At 36.3% G+C, this 15,859-nt stretch overlaps 2 protein-coding genes across 2 annotated transcripts in view; both read left to right on the top strand.

The window, feature by feature from the left end:
- LOC309545287 (uncharacterized protein) overlaps nt 1–15,859 on the top strand; it is a gene marked incomplete at its 3' end in the record, with an annotated part of 724,166 nt that overhangs the window by 178,139 nt on the left and 530,168 nt on the right. The gene's annotated exons all lie outside the window — the stretch shown is intronic.
- On the top strand, nt 1,701–14,486 carry LOC309546729 (keratin, type II cytoskeletal cochleal-like). Its single transcript, XM_082246429.1, has 10 exons — nt 1,701–2,270; nt 2,372–2,592; nt 2,802–2,862; nt 6,200–6,295; nt 7,869–8,033; nt 9,581–9,706; nt 10,276–10,496; nt 12,305–12,339; nt 13,952–14,041; nt 14,137–14,486. Exons 1-10 carry the CDS (start codon nt 1,725–1,727, stop codon nt 14,265–14,267), a joined length of 1,692 nt encoding a protein of 563 aa, XP_082102555.1. The 5' UTR covers nt 1,701–1,724; the 3' UTR covers nt 14,268–14,486.

Raw genomic sequence — 15,859 nt, forward strand, 5'->3', positions numbered from 1 at the left:
AAGGTGCAAGAAAACACGTGAGCTGCAGCACAGTGCATTATAGTGTTGACCTGTCATAAGTCATAAGGGATGCCATTCATGACCCAGTGCAGGTTTTTGCACAGAAGGAGCAAACCACACTTCTGAGTTTGCTTGAACTGTGGATGGTCTCACACATTTTTCTGGAGCTTAAAGCGGAAGTAAACCCATTGATTTAACAGTTTCAAAAAATAGTTACATGTGCAGCACATGCCAGGAATGTAATTGTTATATTAGTTGTGCTCCTAACCAAACTGTTAACCATCCAATGGCTGGTGACATAACTGATCACAGGTGCAGCATCATGGCAGTTGAAGTTTAACCAGAGGTCATATTCCTTGGCTGAAAATTATAGGAGGGTTTCTCTTCCATCTTAATTATATGCTGAGCTTCAGTTTCTGGTTGTTGCTAAATCTGCCATTTCAGTTTAATTCTTAGTGATTTTTGGCTTTAGAAATCCCACAAAAAATTTCAACTGCTATACCTGCTGAGTTACTTTCAAACATTGACTGTTGGGCTGCTAAAGAAGTGAAGATTAAAGGTATTAATCCATCCATGGAGAAAAAGATAGTTCATAGTGTAGAAGACTTATATTTCGTTTTCATGACACTTTCATATATTGGATAGGGAAAATTTGTACTTAAGATATGAATGGTGTTTTCTGGCATGTCACACAAAAACACAGAACTGATACTGAAATGTACCTTTAAAACAATTCGCCTTTATTGATTGCTATAACCAAGTTCTAACATATACAGTATACTTTCTATGTACGGTACCCTCTTTCTGTTATTTTCCATTAATGTTTGTGTTTGGATCTCATCTTGGTATAAACATTCCCAGTAATAGTTTTTCAGAATTATTAGTATTGCATGGAAATTTGCTCTCATGTGTACACTATAGATTTTACAACCTGTGTAAAATATTTCTTCCACATACTAGACCAAGTAGCTTGTGTCTAGTGTTGCACAAACGCCAGTCAACATATTAAAATATCATAGCTTGGTGGAACAGGATGATTGTCTGCACTAATGATGGAAGTCTAACATTTATTACAATAGCAATGAGGAAATGCCAAAAATTCATTATCCACTAAAATCTTCCCTACAGGGTTTAATTACAACCTCTGCCTAATAGTTTAATAATTTAAATTGTTATACCAGCTTTAATTTCTGTCACAAGAAAGCTAATGATCTGTGAGGCAACCCTTATTTGAAAACATATGAGCATGCGAGACACTTATCCTAAATTTTATTTTGTGAGACGAACATTATTAAAATGGTCCTTAAACATTTTAAATTAGGGCATAGTTTATAACTTCATACAAATAGACAAAGTGTTTGTTTGAAATTAATTTGCAACTTTTATTCATAAACAAGGCCAAAACTTGTTTAGTGGCCTAGTTTAAAGATAACAGTTACTATGACAAGTTAATAAATCCAAATTACATTAAAGTGGATCATATAAACAAAGCAATTTGTATGTTCACAATCTCATTAAGAGATTTTAATTTATACATATATTTATTTAAAAAATAAACAATGCCCAGTGTCAGATCTGCCAAGCCCAAAACCAAGCCCATGAATGTGGCTAAGGTATAATGATTTTCTCAAGAGCCAAGCCCTTATTAAAAAATATAAAAAGCTGATTCTGGTCCTTCACAGGACTTAAGTTTAGCCTTCTCTTCCATCTGCTTCTGATCTTACATGCTATCATCTCCAAGAACCACAATGAGCCAAAGTCAACAGTCATGTGCTACCAAGCCTGGAAAGGCTGGTGCTGGAGGTTTTTGTGGAGTTCGGAGCGCTGGAGGTTCTTGTGGAGTTCGGAGCGCTGGAGGTTCTTGTGGAGTTCGGAACTTTAGTAGTTGCTCAACTGGTGGTGGGTACGGCAGAGTTAACTTCTCTTCATCTTCTCTGATACGATCTGGAGGGCCTCAAAGTTACTCTGTGCGCCTTGGTGGTGCAAACAGTAAATATGGCACAAACAGCCTTTACTGCTTAGGAGGAAGCAAACGGCTTTCCATAGCCACTGGCACCAATAAGGGAATAAGCACAGTGGGCAAAGGATTAAGCTTCAGTGGTGAAAATTTTCCTGTTTGTCCACCTGGAGGTATTCAAAATGTTACTGTCAACCAAATCCTCCTTCAGTCAGTAAAAAATGATATTGATCCAAACATCCAGAAAGTCAGAACACAAGAAAGGGAGCAAATTAAATCTCTCAACAACAAATTTGCATGCTTCATAGACAAGGTAAGTCAAATGTGCTCAAATGCTAAGTAAAATTGTTGCCTAAAAAATGTTATATAGCTTTCCTAACCGTACTGACTGTTTAACCCTTACAACTGTTTTAGGTCAGATTCCTTGAACAACAGAATAAAATTCTGGAAACAAAATGGAAGTTTTTGCAAGAACAAAGTAAAAAACTGGCCAACATGAAAGACAACATCAAACCATTATTTGAGATGTACATTAGCAGCCTTCAAAGACAACTTGATACCACCAAGAATGAAAAATGTCGTCTTGAAGGAGATCTGAAAAACATGCAGGATGTTGTGGAAGATTTTAAGGCTAAGTAAGTGAAACTAGGTTTCTCATTTTGCAGTAAATAATATTATTTATCAACTTGTCATCTTTCCTAACTAGAATTAACTGCAATATTTAGAAAATTGACATAATTATTGGGGTTTAAAAAAAATATGCTTTCAAATATTTTCAGTCCTGTATGTGTTAAATTGTTCAATATGGTAATTACTAAGAACTTATGTTTACCTTTGTTTGCAGATATGAAGAAGAGATTAACAAACGTGCCTGTGCTGAAAATGATTTTGTATCTTTGAAAAAGGTATACTTCCGAACAGTGGCTGAATCCTAACGTAATGTAGTTTGACTTCCATCCTTTATTATTGTATCTTAAATATTGGGTTTTAAGTTATTCAATTTTTCTAGCTAGAAATAAATCCTACAATACTCAGTAATTCTGGGTTAATTCTAAATGTAAAGTACATGAACTGATTGTATTTTACTGAGAAGTTTAACAATATGTTAATCATTAAAATTCTCTCTAAAAACAAAGGAAGGAATAATTTGTTTAAATAGAAATGTTCCTGACAGCAAAAATACATTTATTTGATCAATCCTGCCAAAATATTATATAAAGACATAATACATGGAAGATTTTTTCCGTGTGTGAAAAAGCTTTCTCAATACTGCGTTCAGTTGGATTATTTTGAAGTGTAATATTTAATAATGTAGCACTAAAACTGTATGCAGTCTCCCTACTGATGTACTGCTAGTATAGTTTAATTTTAAACATTAAAGCTGAAATTTAAAAAAAAATGACTAGACATAGATACAGAGATTAAATACTCCTAATACTCCTATGTGTTTCCTGCCATAGGACTTATGTTTTTGAAAATGGAAAAAAAATATTTTATATAGCTATACACAAAAGTTTTGCCTTACACTTCTTTTTTAAATGGAATGGATTGTTTTACAAGATGAGGGTTTGTATATACTTTAGGTTACACTTACGTATCTTGTCCTGACCTCAACCTGTTATTGGACAATGCAAGGAGAAACAGCAGACATGTGCTTATCTCTCTGCCACTTTGCTATCTCATCCTATAAGCATATCCACTGTTAGCACTCAAACACTACAGAACACTTGTATATATATAAACCAAGAAAGGTAAATACAAATAAATAGCAAAATGAATAAAAGTGAACATCAAATCAACAGTCCCATATGTGAAGTGAAAAAAACAGTCCACAACGGTGATAATTGAAGTGCTCACTGGATCCCAACACCAACAAGATATAGAGATATAATGTGCTCACCAGAACGATAGGACTCAAAATGCCATATAGCATATGAGTCAAATCAGCTTGTTGTACAATGGATGGATAATCCGAAAGGGATGACTGAGGTCACTGATGTTGAGGTGAAGAGGTAATAGCAGATATGAACCGTCACACCAGAGAGGCTCTCACTCCGTCAGATGGCCAGAAAGGAACCAAAAAACAAGGGAGCACAAAATAGTGTAACACTGCTAAAATTTTAATTAAATAAAAATACACCAAATTGCACTTACAAACATCTCGTGGTAAAGAGCGTATACAGATGCAAAGGTAGGCTGTCAGCAGCGTGGCCTTGACGCGTTTCAGCATAAATGCTTTTTTCAAAAGATAGTGCCAGAGTACTGGCACTATCTTTTGAAAAAAGCATTTATGCTGAAACGCGTCAAGGCCACGCTGCTGACAGCCTACCTTTGCATCTGTATACGCTCTTTACCACGAGATGTTTGTAAGTGCAATTTGGTGTATTTTTATTTAATTAAAATTTTAGCAGTGTTACACTATTTTGTGCTCCCTTGTTTTTTGGTTCCTTTCTGGCCATCTGACGGAGTGAGAGCCTCTCTGGTGTGACGGTTCATATCTGCTATTACCTCTTCACCTCAACATCAGTGACCTCAGTCATCCCTTTCGGATTATCCATCCATTGTACAACAAGCTGATTTGACTCATATGCTATATGGCATTTTGAGTCCTATCGTTCTGGTGAGCACATTATATCTCTATATCTTGTTGGTGTTGGGATCCAGTGAGCACTTCAATTATCACCGTTGTGGACTGTTTTTTTCACTTCACATATGGGACTGTTGATTTGATGTTCACTTTTATTCATTTTGCTATTTATTTGTATTTACCTTTCTTGGTTTATATATATACACGTTTATATTGCTAGTATTTATTAGCGCTGCACTTTTTTCCACATTTTGCTATTCACAATTTTCTTGTCAGTTGTTTGGTGTAGCAGCTTTTTTATGGTTAGCGCAATATTTTTTGCTTTTCACTACAGAACACTTGTTTGACTCCTTGTGCTACTTCTCCCTGCCCCAGTCTGAGCTCTGTTGTGCAGAGGATTGCAAGAAAGAGATACTAAGTAAAATCCAGAAGCTTCCACTGCTTGCATATACATACCTAGAATAATATAATAAGGCTAACTAAACCCAATAACAAAAATGTAATACAATGCAATGTATGATCCTTAGATGTGGTTGCTTCATTCATTTTCCTTTTTTCAAGCTAGGAGTATTTTCAGCAAATACAGAAAACACTTGTTAATCTTGCCAGAAATGCAGTATCCTTGTAACTTCTTGTGAGCTGCACCAAAGAATACCTTCTTTCCTAGCTATCTTTGGGGTAAACTGCCAGTTGCCCTGCAACCCCCCCCCCCCTCCCTATGTAATGGAAAAGAAGAAGTACAGACATGTTTGTATTCCATATAAGGAGAGCAGCCTAGAGTGACAAACATGACTCAATTAATAAATGTAGTGAAGAAGGGACATAGCCACCCAGCGAAGTGTGTTATTTGCACTAGTACCAGGTGAAGATGATAAAGCCTGGGTGAAGACAGTAATTATTGCTAATAAGAGAATCCTGCAGGTTGGTTGTACCCAAGTAGATTGATCAACTTGGTACATTCAGCCTGCCCATACCTGGTTTGAATCTCGAGATTCCAATTGCGTATGGCCAACCTTAGAACTTACATAGGGCTGAGGAGCCTTTCTCCATTTTCATGTGATAGTACTGAAAGCCGGAACTCCAAGCACCAGTGCTGTCATGTGTGAAGGAATTATTCATCAGTTTTCTTGAATTCCATTGTCTGAATATAGTGGCAGAATGCTACCATAAAGGGGTATGTGCTGCTAATAGGACCACATTTAAAAGAAGCTGTTACTTTGCCTGCAAAAGCAAACACAGAGTTGATCCAAATTAAACCTGCACTGAGAGATTTATAGAGGCTGCCAATGTTGACCTCTTGATGGGAATGCTAGTAGCTCAGACAATTGTGACTTTCTAAGCAAACTGATTTGGAACAAGCATATAGGTTGGAAAGCCAGAGTGAAATGAGACCTCCTGGCATGCATGATATTGGACTATGGCTTTGTTCCAAGTTCCATGGTCTCTCAGTACAGAATCTGTTTCAGTTTCATTTTCATATTTTTAAGTAAGTTAGTATAGGGTTTTATGGAATCTTCCATTGATGCCTACATATTATTTTGTCTTAATATGTGTTTATCTGGTAAATAAAAAATAAATTACAGTTAGGTGCTTTAGGTTAAGACTATTATTTTTAAATACCTTTAATGTGCCTTTATGCTTTTTTTTTTTTCAAGGATGTTGATTGCCTGTACATGCAAAAGACTGATCTGGATTGCAAGCAAGATGCCTTGGTGGATGAGCTTAATTTCCTGAAGACTTTGTTTGATGCGGTATTAAATCCTTTATTAAAATTATTAACTGTTATTAAAGTGCTGATTTATCATTGGGTGGGCTGGATTGGCTATGATAAGAGATAAAAACCCTTTTCAGTGCTTACATAGCAATTGCATTGTGTTTGCTTGCCAAATTTTAAGATAGCAATTAACTGTAGTTTGTATGAAATGTTTGTTTAATCCCTTGAACCATTTAAATGTAAGCCCATGAAAAATAAAAAATAAACTAGGCAAATAGAAAATGATCCAATAATAAATGTTGTTATTGTGGCATATGGGTCAAGATAACATAAACATTGTAGGAAGCTAATTAAATTTCTGTAGGATGTAATTTTTACATTTGCCAAATTTCCTAATGTAAACTATAGACTGCCCATGGAAGACAATGTATACACAATTTTTTAAAAGGTGAACAGACTTTTGGGTAATTTCCACATTTCCATCTATGTTATTGCCCCTGCCCTTTCAGAGCTTGCTAGAAAGTCTGTAGAGAGGATCCTTTATTAGTAGGCAAGTTCTTGTCTTCCTCTTGAAATCCTTGGGTCCTGTTTACTGGGTTTTATGTATTAATGGCTCCCTTTGCCAGGCTGGAACACAATATTGCTCTCCCTGATTGTTAATCTTTTATTTCAGTTCCCATTCTGAAGCTATTAGCTGGCTATATGTTTTTTTTTTCTGGCACAAATTAAGGGCTTGTCATGTCACAGTATAGAGCATCTTGAATAATCTGCATGGTTTAAGAGAAAGATACTTGTTAAAGCAAATTGTTATACTCAAGGCTGTTGCAGATTGCAAGAGCCTTTCCTTTTAGAGAGCTGAAAAAAAAAGAGAAAGAAGACATGCAGATAATCTAAAAAAGGAGAAAATTTTTAAGCAAGAAATTGCAGTGTTTTAGTATATCTTAACTTAAGAAAAAATAACATATTACAGTTTTTGAGTCCCTAGATGTGGTGGCAGCCTATTTTTTTTTGCATCTATGTACATTTTCTTCAAGTACTAAAAAATCCCTGTTGATCCTGTCAGAAATTCAGTGTTCTTGTTACTTTCTGTACACAGAACTGATATCTTAAACATTATCAGCTTTCTCAGCTATCTTCCTTGAGCTACAAAGCAATGTTCCTTTTCATATAATGGAGATTGGAAGAATGGGAGTTGCCTTATCAGCATAGTAGCCTAGAGTGACAAGGCTGATCGTCCATAGATTCCATGAGCGTTTTTACCCTAAGACAGAAAAGTGAGTTTTTGGCAGAAATGCCAGGTGAACATTGATCACAAACAGCCTAACAAAAAGGGAAACTAGTTCAGCCACTACACCTAGCTGGTAAGCTGAAATTTAGATAATTTTTCTTTTTGGATTTAGGTATGTTAGAGGCCTCTATTTCGTGAGTGCTTGTACCACTTATCAGTTCAAGTACCTCTGTCATGTGTACTCATTGCAGTTAGTAGGTTAGGTTTCTCTATCTTGTGTCCTGTACTAATTGATATTTTGACAAAAGACTGTTGGAGGACATTGTTACCCTTAGCATTAAGCTAGGCCTTTCTTACATGTTTTTACACTTGCTCTTTGCAGGAAATGGCTGATATGCAAGAACGAATTGCCAACACTAATGTTATCTTGACTATGGACAACAACCGCGAGCTGGATTTGGATGGAGTCATTGCTGAGGCTAAAGCTCAGTATGAGGACATTGCAGCAAGGAGCAGAGCGGAGGCTGAAGCCAACTATGCTAGACAAGTAAGTGATCAGCAACAAATATGCCCAAGCCTTCATAGGGTAACAACAACCGCGCTACATATTAGGTATCACATTGCATTCCAGAGTAATAGCAATTATTCTAGGGCCATCGTTCATGGTTACTCTAAATATAAGACCTGTAAATGCTTTTTAAAAGTCGCCTTTTGACAATTTTGGGTACCTAAGTTAGTCGCTATTTCTTGGTACCTATTTACTCAACACAATCGCACAGTTTATATTTTACCAAAGGATGAGTAATACAGTGTGTTTTCATGCACTAAAAGTAATTTTAGTGTATTTTTCACTGAAAAATACGTGTTTGATAAATGCGTGCTAATATCATGGGATGTAAAATATTGCAACTACTAACATTTTATTGTCCAGGGACTCTGCTTTCAGAAAATATTATAATTGGCAGTTTTAACTAATCTTCAGCCCTGAAATATGCATTTTAACATAAAATAAGCTCTTTTAGGCCTCATGCACACTTTACGTTTTAACAGCTGCTGTTTTGGGCTTCTGGCTTTTTTTTTTTTTACAGCCAGTAAACTCTACAGCATGTTATCCTATGTGTCCATGCACACATAGGCTTTTATCAGCATCTTTTGGCTTGGGTGTTTTCTGGCTGAAAAAAAAAAAAATAGAACTAGTGGGTTTTGAGAGGAGTTTTAAAAAGGATCTAACACCGGTAAAGGCAGTATAATGCGGTAAGATGTTTTTGAGCATTTTTTGATCCCATAGCTAACGTTAAAGAGTGGAAAAATTGAGAAAAACTCATGTTTTTAATGCGGCAACTCTACTGCCCTTTTTATGAGTTCCAGTGTAAATGAGGCTTTACTCTTTAATAGGAGAATGTAAAAAATGTATTGTCTATAGTCTGGACACAGCTGCTTTTTATTATTAGTTAAATCACAGTAAACACAGCATTAGATCATTTCTAGCATTTTCTCAGATTAAAATAATCATTCTGTTTGTTGGATTGATCGACTAGTTCTTCTATAGATCAAATGACTTTACCAGATAAAAAATACATTGCATACTTTCAGCCACCAGTATTTTTTTTTTATTATTTTTCATATTACAGTTTTAATACTTATTGTTTACAGAAGGTTTTTTCCCATGGTCAGATTTTATCAGTGCACTCATATGGATGATTTCCCATTCTTTCTGCCCCAATGACTATACAGGTAGAATACACAGATGAAATATACAAAAAATATATATAAAAAAAAACTATAAAGGCCCTAACCCTCCCCCACTCTACTAAGAAAGATCTTTTTTTCCTGTCCATGCGCCCTCACTTCCTGTCTCAGTGTTCACCATCACCGGAGCAGGAAGTCAATGAAACACACAACAACAAAGTCCTGACTATAACCTTTTTTTCATTCTACCACAAACAAACAAACAAAAACGTTTAGACGGCAGTTCCAATTTTCATGTAATTGATGCAGTAGAATAATTTGTGTTGTGATAGGTTAATTATATGATCTATCTGGGTTGATGATAAATATTACATAAATACCCAATTTTCTGCACATCCCTCACAGTACCAGCAGCTCAAAGACGCAGCAGGGCTACATGGGGATAATCTGCGCAATCAGAGGAATGAGATCCAGGATCTGAACAGCATGATAAAGAGACTGCATGGAGAAATCGATTGTGTAAAGAAACAGGTAAGACATTTCCCACTGTACACAGTTATATTCTCATCTTCCTCTTACTGATGACAGGGAGATAATGGGGGAGTTTGGGCACGCAAATAATGTTAGATCAGCCATGTCTGTATTGTTTTAATTAGGTAACAATTAGTTTCATCTTTACATTCCACAATGCTGCTTAACTGAACTTCAAAAAGATATAAAATATAGTTTAATTGATTGTGTATTGAATAAAATTGTAAATGTAAACTAGCATTGGAATTTGAATCTGTCTTTGGGTCAGTCTCTGGGATTCCTCCCGCAAAGCAGCATTTACATCCCTCTGAGCCACCTGTGGCTTAGTTGCATTACACATTGCTATTACTTCAACACACATCAGTGTGCTCCTGCTTCTTCAATGTCTAGGCATAGGCTGCTGTGTTGGGTCTTGGGCTGGATTCTATATCTGTAATGTATTTTGCAGGTAGCTCCAGGCTTGGCTGTGCTTTCTAAGGGTCCCTGAATCCCAAGACTGAAGCACATATGTTTTTCCTAGCAGTTTTAGAGCTATGCTCACTCTTTAATGTATTATTGTATTCTTACAGATTTGTGCACTAGAAACAGCAATTACTGATGCTGAAGGGCGTGGGGATGTTGCTTTGAAAGATGCCAAAAATAAATTATGCGAACTGGAAGCTGCTCTACAGAAAGCCAAAGAAGATCTTGCAGTTCAGCTACGTGACTACCAGGAACTGCTTAATGTAAAAATGGCCCTGGATCTTGAGATTGCCACCTACAGGACTCTTCTGGAGGGTGAAGAAAGCAGGTAGGTGCTGTAAAAGAAGTGGCCCAGAAAAAAAGCATCATATATCTAAAAGCAAACTTATCCTGGACCACTTAAGCACGCTTTACTAGTGTAATATTGTAATATTTACAATATGAGTCTGATTTAACAGTGTCTTTAATGCAGACCTTTCATTAAAGTATATGTAATGTAAACCCTCACCTTAAACAACCCATTCAGTTAAAAATAGAAATTAATTACAAAACATTTGTGCATACATATAAAAAATGAAAAACAAAAACATTTTAAATCCCCCCCCCTTCTTTTTTTATAAGTGATTACATAAACTCTGTTCTCAGCTGCATAAGCATATTAGAGAGCTGGGGGAGGAGAAGCAGCAGACCACTGATCTTCCCACCGAATGGGTGTGCAAGGGGGGCATGTCAACACCAGTCTGCTCATTAAAGAAGAGCAGGCTGAGTTCCCAGCACAACCAGCAAACTGGCCATGCTATGCTCTGAAGCCTAGTATTGTCAGCTTTTAATAGGAAAGAAGAGAAACTGGCAGGATCACCAGGTATTTCTCACAAAGGAAGCAATAATAAGAGAATAGGATACTTTTTATTACATGTACATGGTACAGCAGGTAGCTATCAGGAATATGACATTCTGGGTTGACATATTCTTTAAGGAAATCTCATTGAGGTTCACTTCAAATCATAATATGAAGCCACGGAGGACATTTTGCTATGTATTCTCATTCTAAATAGGTAAAAGAAGCGGCAGGTGTCACTTTGGTTTGGGTATTATAGTCTTTGCTATTAAAAGACTCTGATTAAACATTTCCCTAAACTGCAGTTAGGGCTAATGCCAGGGTACAAGGTATAATCCTGGACCCTGCCCTTTCACCTTCAAATACAATAATTGTCTAAATTTTGCAAACTTCACCTCCATAATATTTTTAAAATATGCCACTACTTAACCAATGAAACCACCAAGTTACTTCCTTGTTCCTTTTACTTTGACTATTGCAACTCTCTCGTCATTGGCTTACCTCTACACAGGCTATCCCCCTCTTCACTTTATCATGAAAGCCCAATAAACACAAATCATAACCCAAGCAACAACATACAAAGCCATTCTTTACAACTCTCTCCTGAGCCAGTCACCAATCTTCAGTAACCACTCTCAAAATATCCAAATCTTCCTCTCTGCTCCTCTCAAGACCTCCTTCTCTATAGATCAAATGTCTGCTCCTCCAATGTTTGCATCCAGGACTTGTCCACTGCCTCTTCTATCAGCTGGAACTCTTTACCCCAATATACTTGGCTATCTCTTACTCTGTCCATCTTAAGGTGATCCCTGAAAACTCATCTCTTCACTTCCTCCCCTAAAAATGTACCTTTTACTTTTGCCATCAGTTCATCCCTCCCAGTTAAAACATTTTTGTACCTCTTGTCTATCCCTATTAGATAGTAAGCTCTCATGAGCAGGGCCCACTCAGCCCTCTTGTATAATATTGTATTATAGTTGTATTGTCTCCCTTTATTTTGTAAACCGTTGCACAAACTGTTGGTGCTATATAAATGCTGAAAAATAATACCAGCATTACTAGTAATATTAAATGAGGACTTGTCCATATTTTATTTCATTATGCACAGGGCTGAGTAGGGTGGGACCATTTTATAATTTTCACTCTTAGAGCTGTATTTCCAAAATAGCCCTGAATTCTCTGTTATCTTTTATTCCACAAGAGATGGCACAAGAGTTGAAATATTGATGATGCATGAATTAGCTCTAGTGGAGAGTTTACTGTAATCTTTAGTACTAACACTGTTTTTTTTATTGCAGGATGCATGGCGAAGTTGACAACAATGTTACAATCTGTAAGTTTCACTTTAAAACAAATATATACTCTACAATCCTTAAAACCAAACTCCAGGCACAAACATTTTAATTTATATATATATATTTTATAAATATATATATATATATTTATCAAAAGCCACATTGTATACGAATCCACTATGTGTACACCAAACTCCTACGTATTCCCAGATGTTATAATTTAAAGGTAGCGGTGACATCATTTTTATGCATATAACCTGTGCAGAGAGCAGAACTGTGGGAGGGATCAAGCAGGCCCTACCCACTACAGGCTGCTTACATTATTAGAGGGGGTGGATATCAGGCCAGTTACCTTGCAGAAGGAGGGAGAATGGCAGTGATTGGTCTTTTTGAGGGAAGCTCCTGCACAAAGGCAAAGTTTCATGCTTGAAACTGCACAGATCTTGAAAAAAATACATAAAGCATGTCAAGATCCAAGTAGAAAATACTCAGTCCTCTTGTATTTAGACAATATTTGCTTACCCTGGAGTTTATCTTAAAGCTTAAACTTTTAAAAATGTGTAATAGGTTAAAACCCCTTTCTTGTCTGTATTACTGTGTGTATTACTGATGGGAAGTTTCATCCTCTCTATGTGTCCTGGTGTCCACTGTTACTGGGACAGAAAGTAAGATAATCCAAAGTTTTAAGTTACCACAAAAACTAGAGGGGAAACCTTGCAATGGGCACACTTGTTCCCATGATAACTGTTTAGAAAGCGATTACTCGTATTTTGATGAGCTTTCCTTTTATGTCTACAAGACAGGGAAGTATCAAAGGCAATCTTTCCCAATTGGACACAGATGGGAAAAAACCTGATGGGTTTTTTTTTATTGTTTTTTTATTCTAATCCAAAACTGGAAAAAAACATAATTTGCCGCTTTAAAAATACTTTATTGTAGATAAAAGTATAATTTAACAATTTAAGAATGAGAACTTTGGGGCAGATGCACAGGCCTTGGATGAAGTGAATTGGTTAGCCCCCACAAACCAAATTCTTCAGTTTTGCCAAGGTGTCAGATTAAAGTCATCTAATCTTTCATCAGCTTCAACCACCCACCATGACTAAAACAAGGGGTATTATTTTCTTGGTTTTCATTCATTTTATATTAAAGAACAATTCCACTGAAAGCTGATATTTCAGTTTTGTGTGGTTGCTGGTGCATTGGCTCAAATGTTGACAGCTTATATTACAGTGGTAAGAGATTCCCACAAGAATTCTCAGTTCTCACAACTCCAGCAGACATTGAAAAAAATGATGACTCCCTGCTGGTACAATTTATGTGGGTTCTACCAAAATAAACGTTTTGGTTTTGGGTGAAGCCGATCTTTCAGAAGGTACTTTTGTCACAAGATAAGTGAAACTTTATTATTGCGAAAATAAACCAAAGATCTCCAGTGGGAAGTACCGTCACAGAGTCTACATGATAATCTAGGAAGAAATTCCATTCACCTTGATCTGCTTGCATTCATTTTTTTTTTTTATCCCAACCTAGAAATATGGAATCAAGAAACTTTTCTCATTATCATATTTCCAGTAAACAATGTCTTTAACTAAGATTGCTGTGAAATATGAACTTTCCATTACCAACGGGTCTGATTTTCCTTTGCAGCTGTCTTTAGCAGTGCAGGGAAGGTGGCCAGTTCTGGTTTGAGCTGTGGAACAAGCTCCTGCAGTTTCCCGAAGAGCAGTGCAGCAGGAGGTAGGAATGCATTGTGATCTGCTTTGGCCTTTTCTACCACTTTAATTTCTGCCACTTTCATCTGACTGTATTTTTCACCATTTGTATCATAACAGCTGTATATCACAAAATCGTGAAGGCAAGCGATTGTGGAACAGGAGCATGCAACACCAACAGCAAAGTAACTAGTGCCACAGGAGGAATTGCAGCACTTGCTGCAACCACTTTCAGCAAGAGGAACTATTAAGGGAATAAAAAACCTTCAGTATCAGTGCCAATATTTTACACTGAAAACTATTTTCTAGCTAAAAATTACTTGGCATAAAGCTTTGATAATAAGAAAGGGGAAGATTTGTATTTGGTATTGTTTTCTGTTCTTTAGGCTTGGCAAACTAAACCAACATATTATTCACTTAGATGATTAGCAAACATGTCCTTCATCTTGCACTATTTAAAATTACTGTACTGGCACGTACTTTATCTTATAACTGTGTATCTATAATTCAATAAACTGCATGTTAAATTCATTGTGTTTTTTTTTTTTTTTTCAATTTAAATACAACTACTGTATGTTGGCTTGTTAACAGTGACAAGTCCTCTTGTAGTGCTGTACGAATTTCCAAAACTTTTCATATACTACACGGGTACCTCTAACAATAAAGCTAAATAGACAGTGGAAGCACAAGAGTTGTATGACATGATCAAGGTAACAACAATTTTCCAAACCTGCTATCATGCAGACCCTTTGCCACTGCTTCATCTTCTGCTTGCTCATTGGATAATTAGTGGACATCTCCAAAACTCAACTCTTTCACTTCTATGAACCTGCCCCTTTTATCTGTTACCTTACAGAATAGAAAAAACCCCACTACAAACCTGATTTAAAATTTTGATTAGCATGCAGTAATGAGGTAATAAAAATTCAATAATGTAAATCATAAATACAAGTTCAAGCAAATTCTCTAACAGAATGGGAAATTGTTTCAAAATACTTATTAAAGGAAATCATATATTTACTAAAGTAGGCATTTATCAAGTATTTAAGGTTTTTTTTAAATAAACCGGTTCTTTTAACAAAGCAAAATAAAGCAAGTATCTGAACAGGCATACAATATACAGCAACTAAACATATCTATTGCATTCCTCAGTTGTAAGGTTCCTCTGTTTTGACACATTTAGATTTTTTATAAAATGTATATTGTTTTACGCATGAATATACTAAATAGCTATAGTAATTAATAAGAGAGTTAAGAGCCCTAGACAGGAAGGTAAAAAAAGTCCTTCTCTTATTTTTAGATTTTTAAATAGTTATCTTTTTGGTTATTTTTGGATTTCTAAGTTGGCTGCCCATTGGTTAACTGCACAAAACCTGAGCTCCTTGGGAATTCTAAGGCCTCCTTCCTTATGAATGTGTGTTTGTAATATGCTGAGTTCTGTTCAGGAGATGAGAACTTACTTATAGCATGCATATGTTCTTAATGCAGAGTATTTCTAAGGGCAAACATCCCTACAAACATCAGGGAATGTTTACAAGTTGCAAATGTTTACAATACAATTTGCATCAATATATAAATCAAAAAAGAGTGTCAGAGTCCAATGAGGATAAGTCCATCACCAACAAGGCTTCAGATGGGGTCATGGGAAGGGAACAGCAGACCCAATATGGAACGCAGCTGCTAGAAGTGTACCTCCACCTCACCGTGTGCACACACCCCAAGATTATGCTCTTACCAGATTTCTCTGTTCAAATCGCCTGTAGCCAATGTCACTCTCAAATGGACTTTCCCCGAACTCGGCACTCTATTGAAATTGCTCACGGCTGCAGTGTCCTCAAACCGA

This window comes from Pelophylax lessonae (assembly GCF_965119305.1).
Source record: "Pelophylax lessonae genome assembly, chromosome: 2".
NCBI lineage: Eukaryota > Metazoa > Chordata > Amphibia > Anura > Ranidae > Pelophylax > Pelophylax lessonae.